This window comes from Sabethes cyaneus, chromosome 2, assembly GCF_943734655.1.
Source record: "Sabethes cyaneus chromosome 2, idSabCyanKW18_F2, whole genome shotgun sequence".
Taxonomy (NCBI): Eukaryota; Metazoa; Arthropoda; class Insecta; order Diptera; family Culicidae; genus Sabethes; species Sabethes cyaneus.
Window position 1 is genome coordinate 71,040,596 of NC_071354.1, and position 18,985 is coordinate 71,059,580.

At 41.1% G+C, this 18,985-nt stretch overlaps 1 protein-coding gene across 1 annotated transcript in view; it reads left to right on the forward strand.

The window, feature by feature from the left end:
• LOC128733533 (frizzled-like) overlaps window positions 1-18,985 on the forward strand; it is a 103,285-nt gene that overhangs the window by 35,258 nt on the left and 49,042 nt on the right. The window contains exon 2 of the mRNA XM_053827184.1: window positions 9,794-9,913. Within this exon, the coding sequence (XP_053683159.1) occupies window positions 9,794-9,913 (120 nt within the window). The remainder of the gene's footprint in view (window positions 1-9,793; window positions 9,914-18,985) is intronic.

An 18,985-nucleotide genomic window follows, 5' to 3' on the forward strand; every position in this document is an offset into this window, starting at 1 on the left:
TGGCCATCAAATGACATGTAGTTCCCGGGAATCGGTAATTCCGGAGCAACGTCCGGTAAAACGTGGAAAGCCGCTTGTTTTGAAAGAATATCAGCCTTCAGTAAAGCTATTAGTTTTGAACTTGACATTGTGGACCCTTTTTTCATCTTATTATATAAATTGGTGACTTTAGATCGCATTGGCCATTCCAGAATTGGGTCCCTGTAGGATTACAGATGGCCAGTTGGGTGCCTAATCCAATATTAGAATTGGTTTAGCGGATCTTTTAGATGTTTTGAACGGATATGGCCAGTTTAGTACTGATTAATAATTTCGGAACTGGTTCCAAATGTATAACGGATGGTTCTACGTTTTGAACGGTTCTGATAATGCTAAGCATTATCTTGAATCCTGCGGTATCATCTGTGACCCCGTAGAAACCATTTTCGAAATAACCAATCAAAATACATCGAAATGTAAAAAATATCACCTACCGAACTAATTCCAAGAACTTTGATACCCATATTGCTAGGTTTTACCTCCAATCCTGGACTGGCCACCCATGACCCCACAGGAACCTACTTCGGAATGGCCAACCTGATTCATCTCATTATATGAAATAGTACATTGTACGAATCTTTAGAGTTTTTATATCCGCATGACTGATTTTGCTGCAATACAATCATTTCTCTTCCTCACAGCGGACACTCTGTCGGAATTCCGGATTTTCGGGCTCCGTATGTCTTTTAGTGGCCAAATGGCCAAATGATTCAAAACTAGATAAATAAACGATTCAAATGACACCTATTTCGTCGAAATCGGTTTAAAATTGTTGATGTTATAACAATATCAATTTTGGGTACCCGGGTACCCTTGTCGCCCTGCTAAAGGTGTTTTTTTTGTCGCACACATAACGGTTAAGTATTTTTTAGGTAAAGTTTAAACGTGAAAACCAAATCTATTCTAGCTTTTAAAGCCGAGGCAGCGCTAGCATCAAACGGCATTTGTGCGAACGAGAAAGATAGCATTTGGAAAATCTTGATTATTTCTTAAATAACGCTACAAAATAGTTTTCCGAATACATCATTGTGTGTAAAACCTGTATCTGATATGATATGTCACTACAGTTGAGTATTCAAAACCATCTAATGAAAGCGCACTCTCATTGAAAGTTTTGCTTCGTCTTTTTTTCTCTCTAGTGCGCTGGCTTGGCTTTAATACATACGTTATTATTTTCCATGCAAAAATCTACAAAAAAAAAAGGAAAAACCCGATTTAATCCACCTAGTGGTGAAAGGAACCTTTGTTATACGGTCTTACTTGCTATTTGAGATAGAAATCGACACGTCTTCGGAACATAATTCATCTATTGGTTATCGTTGCGTAGTGCGTTGATTTACATAAAATTTTTAAAAATTGAATAAGTTTACAAAATTTGAACAAAATAGGAACACTTTTAAATTTTGATAGATCCTTTTTTCATGAAATTGCCGAGTAAGGATAAGTAAGTTGTTATTAATCTGAGTAAGTGCAAATAAAAGTAAGTTGTAAGTGGAAATCTTATCCTTTAGCATATACATTGTCTAGTAAAGGTCTAGTTTATAGGTTTTTGAACTATGCATAGTTTCCTGTAATGCCATTCTATTTGACTCACATCAATAGAGTTTTCTTGAATAATTTTCATCAATTTTTAATAACTCATGCTGTTGTATTTTATACAACACGTGTAGGTTTTTCAACGCCATATTGTTATAAAGTTACAAATCGTTGTTTAACAAACGTATATTCTTCAATAAACTTATTGTGAGCAAAATATCATAATTATTCAATGCATTAATAATCTAAATGTATGCAGCAAAACTATCAGCAAATGTAAAATGTTTAAAATGTATCCGTCTGCTGGTAGTCGAGTAATGCGGAGTCAAGATTAGGATATTTTTTATAATCAAAGTTCCACAGATCCTAAACAAGCAAACATAGAGGTATAGTATTTTCAGCAAAGTTGTGTATTTTTACTATTTGTACAATTTTGAAGTACATAAAAAGTCATACAACAATTACAAAAAGAGCAAAAATAGAAAAACTGATTTTACAAATTCATATACAATAAATAAGATATTTCTATCTTCGCTGCAGAGATAGAAGGTTACTGTCTCCAGCAAAATTTCTTGTAATAATATGCTCTATAACTTTGCAGAACACATCAATGTGTTATATTGACACTGAAGAAAAATAATTTTTTTATTTCACTTTTAGGGGGATTAATCAAAATTTAAATTGCACCAGACGATAGAGCTTTCAATTTCAAGAAACTCTTCCAAAGGTTTGATAAACCTAAAACCAAGTTTTCCCGGTCAAAACTCTAGTGCACACGTTTTCTTTGGTTTGGGGCTATTGTGCGCGCGAGTAACTGTGTTACAAAAGTTGGCGCGAGTGTTCGAGGGTTAATATCTTTTGACTGGCAAAACCAATTCTTGTGAAATTTTGCAGATACATTCGGAGTGTCAAAACCTTTCGTTTGATACTAAAATAATTGAAACTTGATGAATTGTCTTAGTTAAAATTATTATAAATTAATGTTAGTTTTGATGTGTTATACACGATTGTTTATAACTTTCAAATTAAACGTCCAATCAAAAAACCATTCAATAGTGATCTATTAGGATATATTATCTTTCAAATGAGACTAATAGCGCATAAATCGGTTTGGCCATCTCTAAGAAACAGGCGATAATTATTACCTTGTCAAAACAGGGTTTTTAAGCATAACTTTTAAACTACTTGATTGTTTTCAAATCAAAAATCCTGAACAATTTAGCTTTAATAAGGGCTTTCATTTGATACTAAGATCGTTGAAATCGGTCATGTAGTTCCGGAGAAACCCGTGTCACGTATTTTTCACATTTTTGCTTATAACTTTTAAACGAAACGTCGTATAACGAAACAACTCAATAGTGATCTACTAGACAATAATACCTTTCAAACAAAAGTAATAGCGAACGATTCGGTTCAGCCATCTCTGAGAAACAGGCGATAGAAAAAATCATTACATACATACACACACACACACACACACACAGACATTGCTCAAATCATCGAACCCTATCGATTGGTATATGTGACTTGGCCCTCCGGGCCTCGGATCAATTTCGTGTTTTTCGACCAATTTTTAAACCTTTGTTATAGTATAACAAAGGTAAAAAACGGAAAAAATTATTTTTGGACGATTTTCGGAAATTTTATTAGGATTTCCACTTCTGTTCCGTGCGTAAACTAAACTCGTACACTCAATTTTCGAGCTTTTCACGCTGTAGCGTCCACAGACAATTGATTTAAAAAAAATTAACACATATCCTACAAATTATTTTTTTGCCCCCCGATTTTTTAAGCCAATTCCCAAGGAGGAGGTGACAAAAACTTTAAAAATAATTTGCAATTGCCTAAGTGATGTCCGAGAAAATCGAAAAATCCCCCTTAAGGAGGCCTCGAATACTCGAATTTGTTAAATGTTGATTTATTTGAGTCCGCGTACAAAAGTTTAGAATTTGGAATCCTTTGACCCAGTCTAAACCTGAGAGAGAGGCAATCCACCGCTGCCAGCTGGCAATCTGGCATGGTTTTTATGCACCGAACTTTACCTGCACCCTTTATTCTGCGCGATTCACTACCATCGCAAACGTTTGCTTTTTTCTTTGCTTTTTTCCATTCACGGCGAATACTCGATCGATTCGCGAAGCGAAGCGCTACGATGCGATGCGATGCGATGTGTTCGCCTTCGAACTCACATCCTCTACCTCAAGATTTGAATGAATCGTGCCTGATGCGATGAAAAGCCGAAGTTAGCTTGTTTTCGCTCGTGTGTATTTCCCCCTTACATGAAGCATCATGAACGTGTCAGCGTATCGACGCTACTGACTCATCCGTTGAACACAAGCTCTGTTGCTTATTCTTAGTACGATTCGCGTACGATGCATGAATTTGAATGCAACGAAGCGAATATCAGCAGCCTTGCTCACACACTCAGCCTACGGTAAGAAAAGTAGGACAACTTTTCAGGGTGTAATATGGAATACCGTCAGGTCCAGCCACTAACGAATATTTTAGTTATCCGATGGCAGTCTCGACAAACTCCTCAGTTATCAGCAAAATGTTGAGGTTGTCGACTTCGCTAGGAGTGTCTCTAACAGCGGAGGCCATGATGATCACGATGACGGTGACGTCATGATGATAATGACGATGACGTCATGATGATAATGACGATGACGTCATGATGATAATGACGATGACGTCATGATGATAATGACGATGATGTCATGATGATAATGACGATGACGTCATGATGATAATGACGATGACGTCATGATGATGATGACGATGACGTCATGATGATGATGATGATCCATCCCCGCATAAGAAGAAAACTCCCAGTTGGCCTCGAGGTAAGATGCTGGCCTAATAAGTCAGTCGTCGTGTGTTCGAATCTCGGCTGGGAGAGGCTCTTAGAGTCAATAGGATCGTAGCAACTGACCCTGCAATTGTTCTGTACTCCAACAGCTGGCTGCGAAATCTGTCGTATAAAAACAGAAGGTCAAGATTCGAAAACGAAATGTAGCACCTAGGTTTTGGACGTTAGACATAATAGACGATACGCATAATGGACGATAGGCATAATGGACGTTAGGCATATACAAATCTATAGCTTGGTTCGACCCGTGCACCTTCCAGCAGTAGACAAAAGGTAGGAATCACAACGACTACTTGTTAAGCGTAGCTTCTAAAAACCCCGCCCCCACCTTTCCACTCTTCCTCCTTCTTCTTCTTCTTTTTCTTCTTCTTCTTCACCAGCATAGAGTCGGGGTGGCTCGTGCTGTTTCAAGCACTCGTCTCCATTCAACTCGGTCTTGGGCCACTCGTCGCCAATTTCCTAGTCGTCTCAGAAGACGCAAATCGCTTTCGACCTGGTCGAGCCATCGTGCACGTTGGGCCCCCCTGTTCCTGGTGCCGGTGGGGTTATTGAAGAGGACTATTTTCGTCGCATTGTCGTCCGGCATCCTTACGACGTCTCCAGCCCACCATAGCCTGCTAATTTTCACTAGATTTGCGATTTTCACTACGTTGGGAGTCTCCCCAAGCAGTTCCTGTAGCTCGTGATTCATATGCTTTCGCCACTCTCCGCTTTCAGTTTGTACTCCGCCAAATATCGTCCGCTGCATTTTCCGCTCGAACACGGCAAGGGCGCGTATGTCCTCCGTGAGCAGCGTCATGGCTTCAAGTACATAAAGAACTACCGGTCTAATGAGGGTTTTGTACATTGTTAGCTTCGTGCGGCGGCGTATGCTTCCTGATCGTAGCGTTTTACGAATGGCAAAGTAGGCCCGATTTCCCGCTTGGATGCGCCGCTGGATCTCCTTAGTAGTGTTGTTGTCCGCGGTCACCAGCGATCGCAAATACACGAACTCCTCGATCACTTCTAGTTCGTCGCCGTCAACGGTTACCGTCCGTGGGAGGCGCGCGTTTGTTTCCTTTGAACCTCTTCCTCCATCACTCTTAAAAATTTCATTACTTTCTTCTACCGTCCCTTCGTCAATTGTAAAAGAACTATCGTTCCAAAATATTAATAATTGTAAAGGACTGGCACATAAACATTTGGTATAATTCCGGCGGTCGTCGGAAGGGTCGGTTACTACTGGAGGAGCGACCGTCTACGCTAGATAGTTTTCTCTAGTCCTCGCGTCGACTCACCGGGCTGGTACTAAATTACCGAAATACAAATGCCAAATACCAAATAGCCGAAATTCAAATGGCGGAGTGTCGACACCTATCACAGAAGCCCAAAAATATATTTGGCCGATAGACAAATGCCGAACCCCTACTTGGTTGAATCTCGACTGAAAACTATTTTTTCGAATAATATTGAGAAAACACTGTTTTCAAGGTCAATGTTAAACTGGTTAAGTTATCAACAAAATAATTAAAAGATATTTTCGTGCGTTTTAGAAAAATCTCAAATAATCAAGGAAAAAGGCATTACGTAATATTCTGACACAACACGTGAGCAGCTCGAAGGCCCGAATATTTTCTATGACATTGAGCCATTCGTGTTTCGACCATGTGTGTTTCGGTCACTCGTGTTTCGGTAATTTGTGATTTATGTTTCGACCATTTATGATTCGACTATTTGTGTTTCGGCGTTTCGGGGGTCACCTGCTCATCCTATATGCAATGCTTTCTTAAACTGAGTCGATTAGACTTCTTGCAAGCTAACGGCAGATTGCCTAGCATCCATTATGCCTACCATACATTATACCTTCCGCAAATTATGCCTATCGTCTATTATACAAAGCAAAGCCTTGGGCTTAAAACGTCTTTCTAAGACTTAACCGTTCTTTGTCCACAGATTTCGCGGCCGACTAATACAGGAGAGTGCAGGTCAGTTACGGGGCTATTGCAAAAATCCTACTGACTCTATCTAAAAGCACCGTCTAGCCGAGATTCGAAAATACGACGACTGGCTTGTTAGATCAGCATCGTATCTCGAAGCGAACTGGGCTGGTATTTCTATGTCTATTATGCCTATCATCCATTATGCCTGTCGTCCATTATGCCTAATATATTTATGACTAACGTCTATTATGCCTATCGTCTGTATGCCTAGCGTCTGTATACTTACTGGGTACAACCGTCATGATCTTCATGATGATGGTGACATTATAATGAACGATTTTCAAGCTAGAATCACTAAGTGGAGTAAAAACTATGACATTTACATTTGAAATAAATCATTTAATAAAAGTTTTTTTTGTTACTCGATACACGGATAATCGATTCTATAAACAAAGAAAATCGAATTTGCGGATGATCGAGCCTGACCTGCATGTGTAAACCTGATGCTCTGATTGCTAGTTATTAAGGTTCAATCTCGCGTCATTGATTTCTGGGAATATAATAGCAGTTTTTATGCTCATGACAATTCATGAAACTATTCTCACTTCACTCTTTGCGTCTATCAGCTGAACATAATCACAAATTTGTGTGAACATAACTTCTATACCGAGCATAAAAACTGTTTTTGAGATCTCAAAAATCAATGACGTGTGCTTGAACCTCATTAGGGAAACAACAACAACGTAGGTTGAAATTAATCGTCAAAAATATTAAAAGGAAAAATTAATTTTTCAGTTTTCTGAAGACCACTTTTGCAAATTAAAATCAGTTTCAACTCCACATGAACTCCAGTTGCAGTTAGGACCAACATAGAATGGTTCGCCTCGATCTTCTCCAATGTAGTTTTTGCCTACAGCATCATTTTATTACGTTCGTAACTAAACAGTGGTATGTTTTTAAATGGTGTCTGAAAAATGAGCTGTCGACACTCTAGCATAAAACGAAATGCCGGTTATTAGCACCTAGAGCTGAAAGCGAAACCACACTAAACGATCCCTAGTAATTTACACTCCTACGTGACGATGGCGGCTGTAGTCTAAAACGTAACTACTATTGCACCGGGTGTATGTTTTATAGCTCCCGGTTGGCCGATGGTCCACTGCGAGACCGATGCGGGATTTATTCGAGCGGCACAATTAACAACCGCACTCTCGTAAAAACGATACCACCAAACCGCATTAGGCATAATAATCGGATAAAACAAACAGGCAATACGCCAAGTGGGATACGCCCTTCCGACGGTCGGTCGGTAGCACTGGCTGTGGAAAGCTTTTAGGTTGAATTTCCGTCCGCCACGCGCGGAGATTAGCCTAACGGGACAGGCAGACTCCGCGGTACGTAACGTACGTTTCCCGTGTGAGCCAAGCGCATGATGATGGAAAAACGATCGCTTTCAGGTATTATGTGTTCGTTTGTCACTGATCGAGTTTGGTTTGATTTCCCCAGATGGTCAATAAACTGTCGAGTGGAAAGTGATTTTCAACAAAAAGGTGAATCCAATTTCCAGCAAACTTTTGCATGTAATGAATTTTGAATGACAACACATCCGCAAATTGAAAGCTTTCGCTGAAACATGACATTTCCATCGCTGACGGTAATAATTCACTTTCGAGCACGCAAATGCTAGCCAACCCACTAGAAAATGCCATGTATTTCATCTCACAGGCACAGCACAGCATCAGTACGCGGTCAATAAGCAATCATCGAAACCTCCGTGCAGGAGTGTCCATTAGCCGAGGTCCATGGCCTGTGCTGCCCGATTGTGACAGAATCAAGTCTGGCTCTCTGTATACGAGTATGCCATCATTTATTCAGCCACTAATGCATGCAAATAAATCAAATCTTTCCGTGCTTCGCTTGTTGGTCGAATGCGAGGAGTATAGAGCATGATGAGACCGTGCAAAAGGTAGATCTGAAAACCGAGTTCAGTGCCAATCAGAGGACACTCGTGTGTCCAACCAGCTCGGATGTGCACAACGCATCTGCGCTGATGTCATTCGTTTTTATTAACTTGTTTGGTCTGGGATGGCTTTTTCGATTCTGCAAACAAAAGTCAATTTTTTAAGCAAATTCTGCATAACATCAAAGACAGAAAATTGGAATTTCTGTGGTCGTCATAATAAGCAGAAATTCATTTCGAAACACTTAGAACGCACACCGGCACCAAACTACCCACGTATCGAGAATCGAAATTAATAATTTGTCGTTTTCTGCTTCGTTATTAAATCCGGTCTTTCCTTCATCTGCAAAAGCATACACTTAGGTCGTGAAATACGGCAGCGTAAAATTCATATCGGATAGCGATAAGCTGAAAACAACTCCATTAACAACCTCGCTTCCAAGTACGTCGATACACCCTGTCGATTAACTTCTCTGACAACCTGCTCGGTCCGTAAGGTTATACACTCCTTTGAACAGCAGCAGCTCCGCCATCTTCACCACTACCTACGGTTACGGTGCGGTGTACCGCCGGGCCTCATCGCAAGTGTCTGCCTACCAATCAGCGCTCCGCGAATTCCAACCTTCGAAATAATAAATTAGATGCGAAGCCTTCGGCGGAATTTGTCACCCAAAAGACCCATTCATTTGCTTCCAAATACAAACTGGTTCATAAAATAAAACGGCTGCGAAATGATTGACGACCCCCCCAGGGGTCGGGCGGCGTTTTACGCGTGCATAGAGTCGATACCCGTGATATGTGTATATGGCAACACTAATTAATTGTGGAATGCTTAACGATCGGTGTGCGCGCCGTGCGGTTTTGCGTTTCACAGCTGAAAACCTGCTCTTGGTCTGACACATCCTTAAACATGAAACTATCTGGCGGAGTTCGGAGTTGCACGGAATGCGATATTGCTATTTTGGCAGAATACCTCCGCTAATAATGCATATGTATGCTGCCCGCCTCTGCTCTGCACTGATGAATGCCGACAACTTTCGTCGGTTACTACATACATATGAAGCAGAGAAACACTGAAGTAATGTAGCGTGAAATTGAGCTTCATCGAAGTAATTTCAATTTGCAATCAAACTGATATGTAGCAGCATATGTTGCTGGGTATTGCATTTCACAAATTGTCTCTCTACTTCCTGCCTCTGCGCTGGCAGGAGCAACAGATGTGGATGTCGTTCTATCTTTGTATGTAGGAGGGACTGTGGACACACGAACTGACGAGGACACCCTGTCTTATCGTTCCTCGTCCTAAAATAGCCACCTTCTACGGTGCCGACGACGACGACTACTGCTGCTGCAGGAAAACTCGATCCTATTCACAAACTGTTCTTTAATTAAAACACCCCTTCCTGGGCGCACATTTCGCATTATTATGTATTTAAATTGAAGTGTTTTTTTTGTTGTTTCTCTTTCTAGGTCACGAAAGACTGCGGTGCACCGTGCAACTCGATGTTCTTCTCGGAAAACGAGCGAACCGTGCTGAAGTACTGGGTCGGCTCGTGGGCTGCCGTCTGCGTGGCAAGCTGCCTGTTTACGGTAAGTTGAATTTTGGACCCCTAGCGGTTGTTGGGAAGGAGTCATGCACTCGTGTTACGGTGGCGGTATTCCGGTGCGGTCAAAAGGTACCGGCACGCTTCGGTGGAGGAACATTTTTTTATTCTTATGCTGGAAAGCTAATGCGGAGGACCTTGAAATAGTGTTTGATTACGGTGTGTTGGAATTATAGTATTTATAATTGAAGGTTGATTTTATTGTTCGAAATTTTAGTAGTAATTATATTTTACAGTGTTTCATTATTTTTTACTGCACCACTAAAATATAATATTAGAGCAATTTCAGGCGCTTTAAGCTGGTTATAACTAGAGCGTTTGTTCTAAATACCACAATGCGGGTTTGAAGTATCAAATAATATCGCATAACATCGCGCGCATTAAGCTGGTGGCCTATTACGGTCTCGAATAACTAACGAATACAGCTATTTCGATATCGTTTATTAGGCTTATTGTGCATATCGCACTGCAATTGCATATTGATGCATATTGATTAAAGAACGGTTAGTAGGATGGACCGGGAGGTCCACGCTTCCTTCCTTCCTTTTGATATGACTGGTGAACAGCTTGTTGGTTGTAGCAACCGTTGTTGCTTGGCATATCCGCAGGTATAAAATGGACGCCATGGTCGCTCACACGAAGCGATACCTAACGACGTGGAACATGGGCAGTATCAAGGCTTGCAAAGCCTCATCGATCACATAAATGCTCAAGTTGGACAAGAGGGAACATATATACAGATAATTTGGCCGAATAGCCGGTATGTCCTATTGAATGATAACGACCAACGATGAGTAAACCTTACAGCCTCTAGTAGACCACAATACCACAGTCCAAAGTATTCATTGTTCCCTCACAAGGATAGCCTGACACAGAGCCAGACCAGAAGCATCAGACATAGATAATCGAATCAAGCACTTACAAACCGAGGAAAAATTCTTCTCTGACATCATCAATGTTAGTATGTCGCTCAAATAGGGGTCCTGTAGCCGCAAGATTACCGAGTCTGCCTTGACAAGCTAGTGGTAGTGGGTTCGAATCGTAGTAGAATCAGGTCATTCGATGTTAAATGACTTTAGTAGAGGCTTATTCTGGGACCCTCCACATCCTTCTTTCTAAATTCTGCATTTTTACCTTTGTTATACTATAACAAAGGTTTAAAAATTGGTCGAAAAACACGAAATTGATCCGAGGCCCGGAGGGCCAAGTCACATATACCAATCGATAGGGTTCGACGATTTGAGCAATGTCTGTGTGTGTGTGTGTGTGTGTATGTATGTAATGATTTTTTCTATCGCCTGTTTCTCAGAGATGGCTGAACCGAATCGTTCGCTATTACTTTTGTTTGAAAGGTATTATTGTCTAGTAGATCACTATTGAGTTGTTTCGTGATACGACGTTTCGTTTAAAAGTTATAAGCAAAAATGTGAAAAATACGTGACACGGGTTTCTCCGGAACTACATGACCGATTTCAACGATCTTAGTATCAAATGAAAGCCCTTATTAAAGCTAAATTGTTCAGGATTTTTTTATTGAAAACAAACAAGTAGTTTAGAAGTTAGCCTTAAAAAACCTGTTTTGACAAGGTAATAATTATCGCCTGTTTCTTAGAGATGGCCAAACCGATTTATGCGCTATTAGTCTCATTGGAAAGATAATATATCCTAATAGATCACTATTGAATGATTTTTTGATTGGACGTTTAATTTGAAAGTTATGAGCAACCGTATACACCACACCAAAATTAACAATAATTTAGAATGATTTTAACGAAGAAAATTTACCTAATTTCAATTATTTTAATGTCAAACGAGAGGTTTTCACACTACGAATATATATGCAAAATTTCATAAGAATTGGTTTTACCGGTCAAAAGATATTAATCCTCGAACACTCGCGCCAACTTTTGTAATACAGTTACTCGCGCGCAAAATAGTCCCAAACCAAAGAAAACGTGTGCAAGGGAGTTTTGACTGGGAAAACTTGGTTTTAAGTTTATTAAACCATTGTAAGAGTTTCTTGAAATTGAAAGCTCTATCGTCTGGTAGAATTTAAATTTTGATTAATCCCCCTAAAAGTGAAATAAAAAATTTATTTTTCTTCAGTGTCAATATAACACATTGATGTGTTCTGCAAAGTTATAGAACATATTATTACAAGAAATTTTGTTGAAGACTGTAACCTTCTATCTCTGCAGCGAAGATAGAAAAATCTTATTTATTGTACATGAATTTGTAAAATCAGTTTTTTTTATTTTTGCTCTTTTTGTAATTGTTGTATAACTTTTATATGTACTACAAAATTGTACAAATAATAAAAATACACAACTTTGCTGAAAATAGTATACCTGTATGTTTGCTTGTTTAGGAACTGTAGAACTTTGATTATAAAGAATGCCCCAATTTTGACTCCGAATTACTCGACTACCAGCAGACGGATACATTTTAAACATTTTACATTTGCTGATAGTTTTGCTGCATACATTTTCCCAACAGTTTAAATTATTAATGCATTGAATAATTATGACATTTTGCGCACAATAAGTTTGTTGAAGAATATACGTTAGTTAAACAACGTTTTGTAACTTTATAACAATATGGCGTTGGAAAACCTACACGTGTTGTATCAAATACAACAGCGTGAGTAACCGAAGGTTAATAAAAATTGATGAAAATTATACAAGAAAACTCTACTGATGTGATTCAAATAGAATAGCCACAGAGAACAGACATCCAAGCAAAAGGTCCCCACTTGGATAAAACTTAGGTCAAATTAGTTGGGAAACTATAGTGATGATGTCGCTGAAGGCGCATAAAATTCTACACTAAACTCACAACAGCTAGCTTCTGGCGCTAGCATAACGCTTATAGTCCATATAAACTAGCGCCAGAGGAGCCAAAGGTTGTCAGTGTGCAAATCAAAAGAATCATTTAGTTGGGAAACTATAGTGGTGGTGACGCTAGCATATTAGGTGATTTTAATTTGAAATTTTATCCAACAATTCCCAAAAAATTTGTTCGTGAATGGATGTCTGTTCTCTGTGGAATAGCATTACAGGAAACTATGCATAGTTCAAAAACCTATAAACTAGACCTTTACTAAACAATGCATATGTTAAAGAATAAGATTTCCTCTTACAACTTACTTTTATTTGCACTTACTCAGATTAATAACAACAGATTAATAATAACTTACTTATCCTTACTCAGCAATTTCATGAAAAAAGGATCTATCAAAATTTGTGTTCTTATTTTGATCAAATTTTGTAAACTTATTCAATTTTCAAAAATTTTATGTAAACCAACGCACTGCGTAACGATAACCAATAGATGAATTATGTTCCGAAGCCGTGTCGATTTCTATCTCAAATAGCAAGTAAGACCGTATAACAAAGGTTCCTTTCACCACTAGGTGGATTAAATCGGGTTTTTAACAATGAAGCCTCTTACTAGGGCAAGTTATAAGAGTGGTACTTGCTTCGACGTGTGGATGAAACCTCTTGTTCAAAGGCACATTATAACTTGTTCCACTACCCCCGGTTTTAGGAACGAGAGTGATAATGGAAAAAGTAGTAAGAAACACATACACACATACGCACCCTCACTTTGTGCTGAACCCCGATCACCACCGAGTTGTTCGACTGCTATAGTACAGCCACTGTGCAGCAAATTAACAAAATCACCAATAAAAATGGACGATGCTTGGATCTCTGCTTCGCTAGTGTTTGCAGTCAGGCTCCAGAATGTATGTTGGCGCCTGCTCCACTCGTTAAAGATGTTCTCCATCATCCACCGCTATTAGTTCCGATTTATCAACATACACCATGCAAAACGACCGACTCACCGTTGTCTGTCTATTACGATTTCAACTGTGCCGATTTTGATGCGATCCAAGGTATACGTAAGCGTAACCCCCAGTCGTTTTGGAAATATGTTAGTGCACAACGGAAAGACGACGGTCTTCCATCAGCCATGTTTCTTGGAAGCAACACTGCGACTAAATTGGTTCTTGCGGAAATTCTCCAGCGTCTTTGTCGATGAAAGGCTGCCCGAAACAGAAGTATCGACTGCTTTAGTCAGCGTTCCAAATCTCACCGATTCTCTCACTAACCTGTCTATTGATGATTCTATGATCAAGCAGGCCGCTTTGGAGTTGAAAAACTCAACTTCCAGTGGACCGGATGGCGTACCTTCAATATTTTTAAAGAACTGCATTGATGCCTTGGCTGCTCCAATCCGACGTCTATTTAACTCCTCGATTAGCTCAGGCATATTTCCTTTTGCTTGGAAATCCGCTTACATGTTTCCAGTTCATAAGAAGGGGAACAAAAGGAACATAGACAACTACAGAGGTATCTCTGCCTTATGTGCATTATCGAAACTCTTCGAGCTCGTTATGATCGTGCCAATTTCCTCGTTCGTCCAGCAATACATCGCTGATGAGCAACACGGATTCATGCCGAAGCGCTCAACGTGTACCAATCTACTAACGCTCACTATGTACGTAAAGAACTGCTTTGACGACCGATCCCAGACGGACGTTATCTACACTGACCTCTCCGCCGCCTTCGACAAGATAAATCATCAAATCGCCGTTGCAAAACTGGACAAACTGAGTATTGAAGGGCCGCTGCTTCAGTGGTTTAAATCGTATCTGACGAACCGTCCTATCAACGTGTCTATCAATGGCTTCACCTCACCGGCTTTCACCGTTTTTTCTGGAGTCCCACAAGGTAGCCACCTCGGACCGTTGGTCTTTCTTATTCATTTCAACGACGTCAACTTAATGCTCAAAGGTCCTCGGCTTGTGTTCGCCGACGACCTGAAATTGTTTTCGAAAGTTAACGATTCATCGGACACTCTCGCACTCCAGGAGCAACTGTTGATATTCGCTGGATGGTGCAAACACAATCGCTTGGTACTAAACCCTGTTACCGGTCATTTTGTTAAATAAACGGTACCAACCAATGGCGTCAAAGTTTTGCGATTTAGTGTCTAAGTTTAGTCGATAAGTGTAGTCTGTAAGAAAAATTTGTCAATTAATTTTGTTTTGTTTATCTGGCTCTTGTTTATTGTTGTTAGTTTATTTGGCTTTGTTGTTTAAATATTTATTGTATTTTTTGTTTAACATAGAATAAGTTTACTAACCCCTAAAAACTTATCCGAATTAAGCGACGAAAAATTTGCGAAAAAAGGATTTATGTGAGCGTTACCATTTAATAGCCTAAGAAGACTCTGTCTACAATGATGACTCAGAAGCTCAAAAGAGGCCTTCCGCGCCCACCCCGGAACATCCAGACCAGGTATGGTAACGCCCTTTAAAACACGATTGTAACGGAAAGACCGCAAAGGAAAAGCCGGCAAAAAGTCCGCATTAAACTAATAACCCCCGTAATAGTTCCCGATCGTACAGCCAATTTTATACCACTTGGACTGCACGAAAAAGTGGTATCCGGTGGTGATTACGGAGAGAGACGGAGAGTGAGAGGGAGAGGGAGAGAGGAGACAGGAGGAGAGAAACGAGTCTGTTAGGGATGATCGGCGAAAGCAAAGATCGGCTCGAGACAGACGGATGAAAGCCGTAGTCACGTACGGATTAGGCTAGTTAATTCCCCGTCGAGCATCGAAAAATCCCTAGCGAAGTGTAATTTAGCAAATCCGCCACGAACTTAGAAGAGGGACGGCTGCGCGAGTGACGATATAAGCCTCGAAGAGCAACCATTCGAGTGCCCGGAGTTTCTCCTTTTTGTAACACCGAGAAGATGTCGGAATACTAGCTAGCTGAGTGCAGAGTGACAGCGTCGTTCGGCAACAAGGTACAGCGCCTCGTAGTGTCCATTCTGGTGGTTTAGGCGGCAACCACATACCACTCAACCAAACCTGTGGAGTGTCGAACACGTGGGCGCTGCGGTTTCATTACGTCGGCCACAATTGCCACTGTACGGTGTGTCATAAGAGTCCTGTCAACGTCCCGAGCGAGACTACAGCCCTCTACAGTCACCACGGTCATCACGGTCATCACGGTGGTCTCGTCAGGTACGTTCGTCTCCTCTCCCTCCGTTCGTCGGTCATCAATGGGCCCCAACGTGCGACGCCAGGAGCTGCATCGATGGTATGGAGAAATAAATGTGCATGCATGAATTTTCCTTCTTTTTCTTTTATACAAAAGAGCCAGATTTCCATTTAAAACCTTCTTTGACGCTTTTAATTGGTCTGCTTCGTTCATGGTAAGTAGTCGGGTTGAGCGAGTCCCCCGAAGGTCGGTTGCCGACCCGGAGGTAAAAGAAATTGAGCTAGCTGGGTTGAGTGTTCGAACCAACACTTATAACCCCGACAAATGTGAAGTGATAACGTTCTCGAGAAAGCTGAACCCTACAATATTCGATTACCGATTATCAAGCGTACCCTTACGCCGTGTAGATTGCGTCAAGGATCTTGGGGTACTGCTGGACTCTAAATTGACTTTCAAACAGCATGTTTCATTCGTTGTCGACAAGGCCTGCAGACACCTGGGATTCATCATGCGTATTGCCAAAAACTTCAACGATATTTATTGTTTGAAATCACTCTTCTGTGCGTTAGTTCGCTCCAACCTCGAGTATTGCGCGCCCGTATGGAGCCCGTATTACCAAAACGGCGTCATTCGAATAAAGTCGGTACAACGGAGGTTCATTCACTTTGCCCTCCGTAGGTTACCATGGAATGATCCGTTCCGGCTACCAAGCTACGAACAGCGCTGCAGATTAATCAACTTGGACACCCTGCAAACACGTCGGGACGTAACTAGAGCCGTCTTCGTATCAGATGTTCTGGCATCCATGACTGTCCTTGGATTCTAGGAAGACTAGACATCTTAACTCGGTCTCACTTAACGCGGAACAATTCCTTCTTGCATATACCACATCGGAGAACTAACTACAGTACTTTCGGTACTATAACCGGCTTACAACGGAACTTCAACCGTTTTGTGTCCTACTTCGCTCATGGCGACGGAGCTTAGCCAACGACATCCGGGCTGTAGACGAGAACCTGTCCTGGCGACAGCCATGGCGGGTAACAGTCAGCAGTGGAGATCTCTGATTTCATCCCTTTGTTCTGCCGGACCGGCGGACATGGACACATAAGTAAGTAAGTAAGTTCGACTTTGACGTCAGCCGCAACGTGCTGAAAACCCGATTTAGAGCTCTTGCTATTAGTTTTTAAGTAGTCAGTAGGATAGAAAAATCTGTTGACTTTTAATTAATAAACAATAATCAATAAACTTTACTTTACCGACTATGACCATGAAGCCTCTAGCCGGGGCTGGTTATACGAATGATACTCGCTCGAGGTGCGAATGAAGCTTTTTGTTCAAGGACAAATTATAACTAGTCTTCGGACTTTCTGGCTCTAGAGCGAGATTGGTTAAAAAGTAGTAAGAAGCGTAGAAAGACAAAAGGGGGTGAAAACACCGACAGCTTAAGCACGGATAAGAAGCTGTTCGCTCACTCTATAGCGATACTGCAATAATAACAAAGTGCGTAAAACACCTGGATAAGATCACAATAGATCAAATTGCTGGTCGTAGTCATAATATCCATAAAAAAATGTCGCTCAAATATAGAGTTGGATCATTACCGAATTGCAGTATCCATGTGTTAAAAACTCCCGACGGACTAGACGAAGTTCAAATCCACGATTCGACACTGAGCTTAATACTCGCAGCAGGTGAAGGAAACACTACTAACAGAAGAGCATCAGCTAGGTGCAGTTACCTTTGAAGATGGCTGGAGGGATATTCATACAGCCATAGGTAGTACTGCTGTAGTGGTATCAGCAACGACTGTTCTGAACCAATAGTTTGATGGCGTGCATGATGGTCAATGGAAGTGAAGAATGCATAGCCATACAAGAGCTATCGTGGAACGGTATAGACTGGCGCGGTACAGGCAAACTTTGATCTCTGACTCGAAAAACCGCCTATCAGGGAGAACGAGGTTGCGAAGTGATGGAAGAACTGTATTACGCAAAGAACGTATGAAAATGCAGGTGTATTCGGTATTCAGAGAGTTTGAAATTCAGTCAAAAAACTCTCATCGACTTACAGACAAATCAGTCGACACCGAGCAGGCTTCAATTTGTACTTCATACCACGACTACCAGTTGGTCTCAAGGTATAATACAAGTCTAACAAACCAGTCCTAGTTCTAATTTTGACTGGGAGAGGCTGTAAGAGGCTACAGGATCATAACTCCGTAATTTTCCCGAATTTTTCGTACCATTATCTAGCAGCATGTTCGTTTAAAATTATCAACAGTTTATATCTCGCGACAAAGCCGCCCTCCTCGGTTAAACATTCGGCAATTAGACAACACGTTGGTTGTCGAGAACTACCCACGCGTACTGGATGAAGCTTCCTCTGTGGAGCTAGATGTTTCGACCCTCGAAGACCGATGGAGTAGGCTCGACCGTCAAAGTCTCAACCGCGGTGACAGGTGAGGAACCCTTGAACGCACGAAATGATTGGTTTGACGGGGAATGCCAACAAGCGACGGAGAGAAAAAAGAGTTTGGAAAAACTATCTCAGCATTGCCATGAGGGAGAATTTGACCAAGTTTCGACGAGTGCGGAATGAGTTGATCATGATGCTGAAGAGGAAAGACAGAAGGAGGACAGCGGGTTAATCTCGTAAAGGATACATATCGAAGCCTGATATGTGTAGGACAAGGAGAGGACCCTGATCACAAACGATCACGAGGTGGTCGACAGGCGGGAAGAATTCGTAGAGCAGTATCAGGTGGCATTTATGGGAGCTCGTGCTACTACGGATAGAATTTTTATTCTCCTACAAATCCTCCAGAAATGACGAAGTACAACGTACCCACGCATCATATTTTCGAGGATTTCAGGGCGGCATACGATACAGTCGAGCGTGGACAACTATGGCAGATAATCAACGAGTACGGTTTTCCGGACAAACTGAAGCAATCTACGCCAGATTATAAATGGACGGTAGGAGGTTTGCGTGTGCATCGAAAACCAAAGACATGGAAGAGGCTTCAGAGAAAACAACGTTAGC